The 10,645-nt window shown below is 36.4% G+C and overlaps 1 protein-coding gene across 1 annotated transcript in view; it reads left to right on the forward strand.

The window, feature by feature from the left end:
* SORBS2 (sorbin and SH3 domain containing 2) overlaps positions 1-10,645 on the forward strand; it is a 79,353-nt gene that overhangs the window by 27,346 nt on the left and 41,362 nt on the right. The window contains exons 11-13 of the mRNA XM_085311306.1: positions 537-723; positions 3,940-4,054; positions 10,501-10,584. Coding sequence (XP_085167432.1) covers positions 537-723; positions 3,940-4,054; positions 10,501-10,584 — 386 coding nt within the window. The remainder of the gene's footprint in view (positions 1-536; positions 724-3,939; positions 4,055-10,500; positions 10,585-10,645) is intronic.

Genomic DNA, 10,645 nt, shown 5'->3' on the forward strand with positions numbered 1-10,645 from the left:
AGTGCCTTATGCAAAAATCCCATACAAAATTCTTTCATTTCAGTGTTTGTATTGCGTTATTGAGAACATTTGTGTGTCCATTGTTCAAGATCTTATTCAAGATGTCCAATTGCCTAATTGTCCCAAGCTAAAAGTAATTATTAAATACTATGAAAAAAGCATATCTGTTTCCTGCCCCCTCCCTCCCTCCTCCTGAATCTAAGAACAACTGAGAGGCAGGATGAGCCCTAGGTGTTAATAACAGATTGCTATTAACAGCTCTGATGAGACGAATACAGCCATTAGCCCTCCACCCCTGTTAGTTGTTAATTTAATTTAACTGTACTGTGCTTTACCTGTGTGCCTGTAGATTTGTATAGAAATGCACAAGTATTATAATGAGCTGAATATTATGTAACAATGTGCTTTCAATAATGCATTTATACCTTTTTATAACATTGCAGCTTTATTAACTGTGGGTTCTTGTAGTATTGCATGCTTTATTTATTAAAACTCACTCTCATGCTGTGACTATTGGTGTTTTTMATTTTTATTAGGTAGCTACAGTCCATCCTTCTCTGCTCAGGCACACCCAGCGGCGAAGACCCAGACATACAGACCACTGTCTAAAAGTGCTTCTGACAGCAGCTCCGATGCCTTTAAGGTTTCCTCCCCGCTACCACCTCCGCACGTGCCACCTCCAGTTCCACCACATCGCCTGCGGGAAAGGTCTACATCRGAAAAGTACGTTAGTGCATTTTCAAACTGTGCTCTTGGTATGTACAGTAATCCTGTTACAGGATGTCATGAAGGGTAAAACAACAACTAGGAAAGTAATGTGACTGCAAGGCTTTACCCAAGGGACAGTAATGCGATCGGGGAGAATCTTTGCTGGCAGCTCAGGCATCATGCCTGGCAATGCCATTTCTTCAACGTGCTGAAGGAGTGCCTATTCCTGCAGATGATGCCACCACGGGCATTTAAGATTTTCTTTGACATTTTGCAGGCCTGACCTGCTTGTTGCACTTTGGAACAGTCCGTGCAGTGGTGGCTCTCTGGGACAGTTGTTATAAAGGTGGACTCTGAGCAGGACAGGCTGTTCTTGGGATCTACTAGGAAAGTRACAGGATCTAAATGATTTAGCAAACTGAAATTCAAGGAAAGCAAAACTGTAAGAGTTTCACAACCACCCCTTGTTTTCCCAGAACTGGGAAGAATTTTATATCCCCCCTTTTTAAATCTCCATCTGTGTTTTTGATAGATCAGATTAAAAGGACACGTCAGATTTCTCATCACTTCTCACTTGCTGCATAAAAACAGATACTATCAGTTAAATCCAGCCTGGTAGCAGTTAATTCCTGTTAGCTCAGGAAATAAATGCTTTTCCTTCTGATAAAAACATGAAAAGTGCTCTGTGTGCAAATTCTAGAATCCTCATCATAGCTGTAGGTGCTAGCTCAAGCACACAGGAGTTTATTTAGTGTTTATTTAGTAAATAAATATGTTTACACACAAAAAAAAATGTGTAATAATATAGCATTATATTAACTTATAGTATTCATGAATGTAATGTGTGTGTATCTATGTATATATATACCTAGATACATTTTAATACTAAAAGTATTCATTCTAGCTCCATTTGTGGATGCAAGGAAACTGTTTTGGATAGCCTCAAGCAATAAAATARAATCTGGCAAATTGTCAGCCTGGACACTGTAAATATTTTTACATGCAGAAATTGAATGAATATTAAATAGTTTTGATTAAAAAAAAACTCAGCAATTTGAATAAATTGTAAAAGAAATGAGCACCTGAAGTGTTAAAAATTCAGTTTATGATACAGAAAAAATCTGAGATAGTGGCAACCCACAAGATCATTCAGCAGGTATACCATGTGTCAGAGGAAAAAGAAGCAGAACATCGTATGATCTGCAGTAGCACAAGCAGTGCTCCTACCTGGTAAACTAAACCACTTAAGAGTCATGCATTTAAATCAGATTTGGGTTTGTTTGCCCTTTCAGAAATGTATGGAGAAATCCTCTCTTTACTTCTCTTACCTATATGCCGTGACTGAGCTTGGGGCTTGTGTCCAGAAGTAGATACTTTGCTCAGCGACTACGGAGTTTGGCTGCTGCTGAGGGCAGGTGGTCAAGTGCTGATGCCAAGCTGCCTCCTAAAGGCCAAGACGTTTGAATTTTGTTAGCAAGTCAGACAGAATTGTAGGTTTTTGTTAGCAAGACACCAAAATGTAGATCTGTTAGATCTGTTAGCTTTGCCTGATCTCTGAAGTTTTGAGAGTCATCCGGTCCTAGGCCAAATGCCTTGGTCACAGAAACTGAGGCCCTTTACAGTTCCTTTTGTCGAGCTTGAAAATAACTGCTCCAGCAGTTAATCTGGATGTTCTGCTTCTCCCCTTTAATCTCCTGCAAGTTAAGACAGGCAGTGGAAATCCGAGTTCTCCAGGCTAAAGGATGCCAAACTCTTCAGTTATGCTTTGCTTGCTGCTGATAGCTAGAGCTAGTCAATCTTCTCCTGTCATTGGAAAATTCTCCTTTTAATTGCCTAGAAAATACGACTATTTAAATTCTCACATAAGAGGTTTAGGGTCCATGTATTTCACGGTTTTAGACCTGGGAGGCAGGATATTCTTTGCATTARCGGTCAGGCTCAAAAATACAGTCCACGGGGGGTTGGGTGTGAATCAGAATTTCAGTAGCATTTTTTTTTTCAAATAAAATTGCAATATAATGCAACTTGATTAGAACATTTCCATTTTCTTGTTCATTCTCAGAAAATATTCCCTCTGAAACTGTCACTTTTCCTCAGTAAAAATAGATAGTAAAGAACCGTATGGAGCTCCTTCACTTAAAAATATATGGCGTTTTATAAGTAGAGATATCTCTGTCCCAGAGCTTRCACCCATAAATGTAATATAAACAAAAAGCTACTCTGTACCTGACGTGTCTGCTCACATCAAACTAAGAGAAAGGCTGACATAATTTAGACAGACCATGCTCTTTCTTACTGTAAACACAGGCGGTGTCTACCAGAATTTCCCCTTCACCCATTCTGTTGAGTACCTTGTCGATCATTTGTGACAGAACTAAATGAAAAGGTGTGTAGCTTGCAGTTATTCCAAACACAGTATGGGTAGTGACTACAAAACGGCCTGGAAATAACAGCTTTTACTGTGAAAGTAACTAGCTAACTAGCTCCCAAAAATGTGCAGGCAGCCATTTATATAGCATGCTGAAGAGACAAAAAATAGCAGAATAACAGGAACGCTGTTAAATTGCAAGCAAATTTATAATTATAGAGATGATAAACAAAGTTCTTGTCCCTGTGTCAACTGCCATTGTCCTAAAGGACTTCAAATTCTTGCTAGTCTTGTTTATCTGCTCAGATTTCCAAAGAAGCAGTATTCTGCCCTCAGAATATTCAGGAGGAATTTTACTACAGATCAGCAAAACGAGCATCTATGAAACTTCATATTTTATTTTAAAATAATTCTTCTTTTTTGTCTCAGAAAACTTTTTAACTTTTCAGTATGGACTGTTTATACTGTGCAACAACAAACATCTATTGTTTATCTGTATTACTTAGTATAGTAAATCATGAGACTCCTATAAGAGCAAGTATAAGAAATTTGAGATTTGTGGAGGTATTGTGAGAGGATATGTCAGAAGAAATTTTAAACTAATCTACTAAGAAGAGTATGAGGGATCCCATAGGCTGGATAGTCCCAGTAATTTTCCTGCTCTACTGAATATACCTGCTGCAAACAGGTTAAGATCGTACCGTGGTTAATATGTTGGGCTGCTAGGCCAGACATTTCACAGTGAAATCTGGAAAGAGAAAGGATGATGAAATTCATCTGTTGATGTACATATATCTCTTGCATGCAGCTGTAAAGCAGATGGGGAAGATGGTCCAACTGAATTGCTCCTATTTGTTATTTAGAAATGACTGGGATCCCCCTGACAGAAAGGTAGATACCCGCAAATTCCGTTCTGAACCAAGAAGTATTTTTGAATATGAGCCAGGAAAGTCATCAATCCTTGAACACGAAAGACCGGTAAGAGACATAAGTGAAATGGTGATGTAAAGGAAGAGGTTTGGTGAGAGATCGTTTATTTATTTATTTATTTATTTACTACTGATTATATCTACTTAGATGATTATCAAAGGTCCTTTTTCAAATGTGATTTCAGAGAAATTTTTCTTTTCTCTTTCCTGATGTTTGCATTGAAAATGTGGGTTTGGTGTATTTGCTAAACTTAATTGTTCTAGCATTATCAAGAAATGAAAGAATCACTGTGCAAACTTTATGGATGATGAATAGAACTATACATTAATGGAATATGCTTGTTCTAGTTGGCCTCCATCTCCAGCACTCCTTTTTATCACATTTTCAGTAGTATTAACAGTATATACAATATCTGATTAAGTAAAGCATAAAAACAAATTGTTCGTGTTTTCAGGACATGCCTAATCATATTCTTAACCAGATTTCGGTTGAATACCAGAACAGGCTGCCCAGAGAGGCTGTGGAGTCTCCATCATTTCAGGTGTTCAAAATTCAACTGGATACAGCCCTCAGCAACTTGCTGTGATCAGACCTGCTTTAAGCAGGGAGTTGGACTAGATGACTCTTGGAGGTCCCTTCCAACCTGAACTATTACATTATTACTAAGCGTACATTAACTTGTAATTAAAACTCTTTATTCCTGCTTTCTGAATAATGATTGCAATTGTGGAATTTTTCAGAAAGGTATCTCACAAAACTAAGCTTAATGCCTGCAAAAATAGATATTAACATAAGTTTTCATTTGCTGAAAAACACATTCAGCCAAGTTTTCTAATTTATCTTTATTCTATCTCGATTCTTTATTACTTTAGTAAATTTGGCTTATGTCAATGACAATACTTTCTTTCCTTGGGCTTTTTCTTGAGCTGGAATGGTTGGTGGAATCCAGTGTGAAAGAGGGGGTTTGTATAATTGATACTTGATTATTACTTGCTTATGTATTACTATATTACACATGTTCATAGGATTTATTAATTTAAAATAAATTAATCAAGTGGTTGTATTTTTAGAACATATAACATGTCAACAGTACATGAAAACACTGTACTAAGGATCTTGCCATCGTATTTGTGTGGTCTTTGCAGGAATGTAACTTTGGTTAGCTAGAAAACAGTAATATGTGTATCTATGAAATAAGCTTCTTGCAGAAATGATGCTTTTTTTCAAGAAGGAGGTTAGCATTTCTACATGGACTACTAATTAATCAATCGAATAAGTTACCAGGTTCTCCCAAGTTCATGTGATTTAGTATTTACTGTCAAGCTGAACTCATTTTATTAAATTCAAAAAGTGATGGCATTTGCTCAAAGCATTTGTTTGATTGCCACAGCTGCATTATACATTCAGCTCGGCCTTTCCAATGCTGCAAAATAACAGCAGATTCAAGAGTTAAAAATTATGAATATTTGAAGAATGGCCTCTTGTTTCTAATAAATTACATTTTTTACTTGGCATAACATGAAAAAAGAATAATTCATACTGGAACTGCATTGCTGACGAATGTGATGAAAGATACAACTTTGCAATTTTAGTGAACTAATGGAATGAGAAAAAAGTGAGTTTTGCTGATTGTTCCTGCAGACTGTTTTTTTTTCCAAGTTGCTTATTCATTTTACTTTTGATGTTTTCATTTGAGAAGATGGATATGAGCTCTGTTTGGTCCTTGAACATTTGTATGCAGAAAAGCCTTAATCACCTTTAACTTAAAGAACTGCTTCAGCCAGGGGCAAAATTAGACCTTCATTGTCCAAAGCGTAGACTAGTAGCTGTTGCGAATAGAAGCAAATGCCTCTTTGTAGATCAGTTCATGGACAGACTGGAGAGATTTTTTTGATGGATGATTCAGTCTTCTAAAAGATTTGAAAATAGGAATTTAATGTGAAATGCAAAAGGGCTGACACAAGCATAATTTTGTTTTAAATTTTTGCTTCAGGTAATAGAGTAAACTATCACAATTTCCCAACTGGAACAAGTTGGGATTAATGTAGATTAGAAATGTGAATAATATAATAAAATTAAATTCAATGTAATACTAATATTTGGGGAGAGCAATTCAGCAAATATTCATTCAGTAGATGGTAAGAAGCTGAGAAAAGTAATAAAGCTTTTTTTAAAAAAAAGAAAGAATGAATGAATACATCCATTCATGGATAGATGATTGTTTTTGTTATGGACATAAAAAGRTGGTTTATTTCTGCTGCAGCATTGTGCAACATCAGGTAGGATATTACTTTTTTTCTTCTGGATTTTGAACTTTCAAGAGTATAAAACATCTACAAATGTGGGCTTGGGGTTGGTTGGTACTGTGAAATTAAAACTAAAAGTAAAGAAATGTAAGTTACAAAATTAAAGTTTATACCTAACTTCTTCTGTAAAGAAGTACTCTTCCAAAAAAGTGATCTTAACCTGTTGAACAGTCTTCCAAGCAGTAATGTGGCAGCTCCATTTTTCTCATTTCAGTAAGCCTGAAAAACATCACCATTTCTTCTAACAAATTAACATAGCACTGGTAAGGTGGTGCAGAAGCTGTTCCGATGTACGTTGCAATCTCTAATGTCTGCAATACGCTAAAATGCTCCTCTTTTCCTCTAATATCATCTGAACCACAGATTTGTTTCCTAAAATGGGTATTTATTTCCAATAAGTTAATTGCAGTGTAATAGTTTAATTTTACTCATATGATTTGAAATTAATTTTTTATTCTTTATTAGTTTCAGCCTTGTATGTATCATAGTTTTTTCTCTGACAGAGGTAGAGGTAATACCTTGTTCTCTACAGCTTCTATATTTCTCCATTTCTGCAGTAATGCAAGTAAGAAAAAATCGTGGTGTTGCTATAAAATAAAGAGTTTATAAAATTGGGACAAACAATACATGCAATTATTTTTATTGCATGTTTTATCAAAGCATGAAAGAACACTTGTGCTGGTCAGATAAAACTCTGTCAGGTTAAATTCCAGTTCTATATTTTTTATATGTTCTATATACAAAATTTCTACTGATTTTATATGCAAGAAGACTTCATGATCTAATACTAAAAGTATTACTGTTTTATCATTTAGCAAAAATAGACCCACATTGCCCAGTGATATACATCCGTATTTTTTATTTTAGTGGATAGTTTGGTTTTCTTTAGAATGTAGAAGTTTGGTCAGCTTTGGCATTGCAAGCTGATTATTAGAAAATGCTACGCAGTAGCTGATCTCAAGTCATACTTTCTATCAATAAAACATTGTTTAAAGTGTTCTTTGAAATTAAATCGAAAACATTTAGGTAAATCATACATTTAGATATATTATGATACAACATTACAAAAGGTATGGAGAGACTAACTCAATCTGCTTGTGACTTGGAACCTTAACAGATATTATTAAATAGTTTAAAATAAAAAAGAAAAAACTTTCTGGAGCTAATAAAATGCCAAAGCCAGGTTTATGACAAATATCTCGGTCCATTTTTCCAAAGAAACTTCTGCATGGTGTCTGAATTTGCAAGTGCAAAATATTAATTTGACTATGCAGATTGTGTGATAACCACTTAACTGACAAGTTTGAATGCACGCATTGGATAAATACCTGTGAAGGCRTCTCTGTGAATATGAAATCATGCACAGGGAAAGTTCCATGCCAAACTAGGGAAGCAATTTTTTAAAACTACATCAGTATTCTTCTATACTTGAATATGCTGATACGGTGTGGTGTTGACTATTTGGTGCAACAAACAAAAAGACGAGGCTGAAGATTCTTWCTCAGTCTTTAAATAGTAAATTTCCAACACGCTTAGGGAATTAAAATGCTACTGAACAAATAAATCAAGGCTAGAGTATAGCAACACAACTTGGGATTAACTGACAAGTCAGAAAAGGGATTTTGCCTTCCTATTACTTATCCTCTGTTCAGATAGTTCGTGAGATCAACAGATTGGCTATCACTTTAAAAAAAAAAAAAAAGACAATTTTTTTTTTAAGTCAGATCAAAATAATTCATTCTTTTTAAGACTCTTAGAACAGGAAAAGGTCCATCAGCAAAGCTGAACCTGAAGGCCAAGGGAGATGAATGGCTCTGCTGCTCTCGGTGGCGCAGGAGACGCAGCGTGCTGCGGGGGGCCGCCGGGCAGCGCGGAGCTTGCCCACCATGGCTCTCGGTTTCTTCTTATTTGCTGCCCTCTGCYGCTCACGCGTTAAATAAAAGTAGGACTTGCGTGTGTAGTTTGTTACATTTCCCTACGCCCTCATTTTATCTGCACACCAGTGCATGAAGAGAACTTAAAAGCTGAGAAACTACATAAAATCCACTATTTTCAGCTTCTTCACAAGCATGTGAGTTCTGTGCAGTTGGAGCACATTAGCTGGGCTCCAAAAGTGCCTCCTGTCAATTCTCAACACATCTGTCAGTGACAATTAATTCTTTGGTATAATATAAGGATGAAAACATGCTGTAAATATTCCAACATACTGTAACTCAGTTTGGAGAAATGATGAAAAAGAGGTTGTTTAGTTTTGTTGTCTCAGATTATGCAGATCTGAATTGTGGAATATTTTTTAAAGGTAAGAAGAAAGCTCAGAGTAAACCAAGCATTCCCTGTAATGGGAATGAATTAGATATAATAGGGATTTGTGTTCTGCATTCATGATTCTGTCATGTGTTGTTCTCATGCCTTCATCTCCCTGTTCAGTAATTGTGCAGGAGAGTTTTATGTGATTTTCTGAATTCACTGACAGTCTATAATAAGGTCACAAATCTTGGTCAGTTCATGAAACTAAATTCAGTGGTGTTTYTCTATTAAAGAGTATGAATAGGGTATGAATAGTTCAGCTGAAACAGCGGTCAGCGATACTGCTGAGTTATGACTGYGGGTGGTGGAAATGTAAGAGCAAAAGTCTGGAGCAGCTTCACTTCCTGACTCTGCTGTGGAGCCTGGGCAACTAGTTCATCGCTGGCATTTACCTCCCGCTCTGTTAACTGGAATAGTACTGTCCTTACTCGAGGAAGACGTATAGACATTGTGAAGGTAAAGCTGTACAACAACAGTTGGTGTCTAGATATTGCTTGAACAGCTCGTTTATATGTGAGCACCCAGGTAGTTCGGAAGGGCTGCTGGCCTTTTCAGCAGAGCAAAGCTGACAGTACCAGTAACATCAAAAACTGCAACAAAAGTGCTGCAAGATGTTTACCTTAAACAGTCAAGAACACAGTGTTATCTCTTACAGAAGACCRAAATAGCTGTATGTCTCGTTTGATTGCTTTGGTATATTGGCAACAGCTTGATTCAGGAGGAGAAACGTGTTACTTTCTCAACCACCGTTATCATTCTTTATGCAGGACCTGCCTCCTTCTTTGARGATTGCTTTCTAGGTTACACTATAATTAGTGTCCAACTTCTGTTAAGCACAGTTGTGGAAGGCCATGTTTTAAATACAAAAATATCTTTAACAAGATGAATTCTCTGCTTCAGAGCTTTTTAAACCACCACTTCRCTGTAGTTCAGGGCTGCAAGGCAGCTTACATCAGATTCTACAACGGAACTGGAGCTATTTAGAAAATAACTTAGGCAACCAAGTTCGCAATGCATTAAACATCCCATTGGGAGCACTAGTGTTCTGTGCTGTCATGTTTTCATGCTACTTGAATAAATCTGTCAATTATTCTTCTGCTCACTGAAAAGTTTTCTTAATGCTATCTTCAACTCCTGCTTTATCGCTTCATTGTGAGAATTTTCAGATAAACGTAATCTATTTCAGTACAAAAAAATGCTTGATTAAGTCAGCAAGCCTGTGAGAGATAAAGCGTTACAAAATATTGCCAAAACTAATATTATGGAATGCATAATTTTTTTGACCATAAGGATTTAAAATATAATGGTTCCTTTTCATAGGCTGAAGTGACTATTAGTATAAGCATGCCTGCCTGGTACATGTTGCTTATCTCCACCCAGTGCTTGCTTCAAGATTGTAAGATCCAGAATTAACATGCTTTGTGAGACAACACGGAATGGCTGAAAGCAGTACTGATAAAGTTATGCTTTTATTGCTGATGAGACGGGCATTTTCTTCCCTATGCTGAAGATGACAGTCACTTTGAACATTTTCTTAAGAAGGAGTCTTTAGCAGCAATTAATGTTCTTGACACAGTGATGTTTACAGAAGTGTCAGAGAACTCTCTTAGATTAAAAAGTGTAATTTTAAAATGCTTAACATTTTCTATTCACTGGAAGAGCAACAGCAACAACAAACATATTAAAGCTACCAGTTAATGACAGCTCTTGAACTAAAATATTCTCCATCTTAAATACCATCTTCATTCTTTAGTTGTATTCCATTCCTTTCCCCTATTTGTTTTTGTGTGTGTGCGTGTGTATTGTTAAAGTGACATGGCATTTCCAGCACTTTGCTCAGTGTGTGCCTTTTCCTTCCCTTTTCCTTCACAACTGCTCCAGACTGATCGCATAAATCCAGATGACATAGATTTAGAAAATGAACCCTGGTATAAATTCTTTTCAGAACTGGAGTTTGGACGTCCGGTAAGTGAGGACAGAATATTAATATTTAAATAGTAGGAAAAATATTTTTGCAATAAGAAAT

The sequence above is a fragment of the Rhea americana genome, unplaced genomic scaffold, assembly GCF_003343005.1.
Source record: "Rhea americana isolate MKP2758 unplaced genomic scaffold, rheAme1 scaffold_34, whole genome shotgun sequence".
NCBI lineage: Eukaryota > Metazoa > Chordata > Aves > Rheiformes > Rheidae > Rhea > Rhea americana.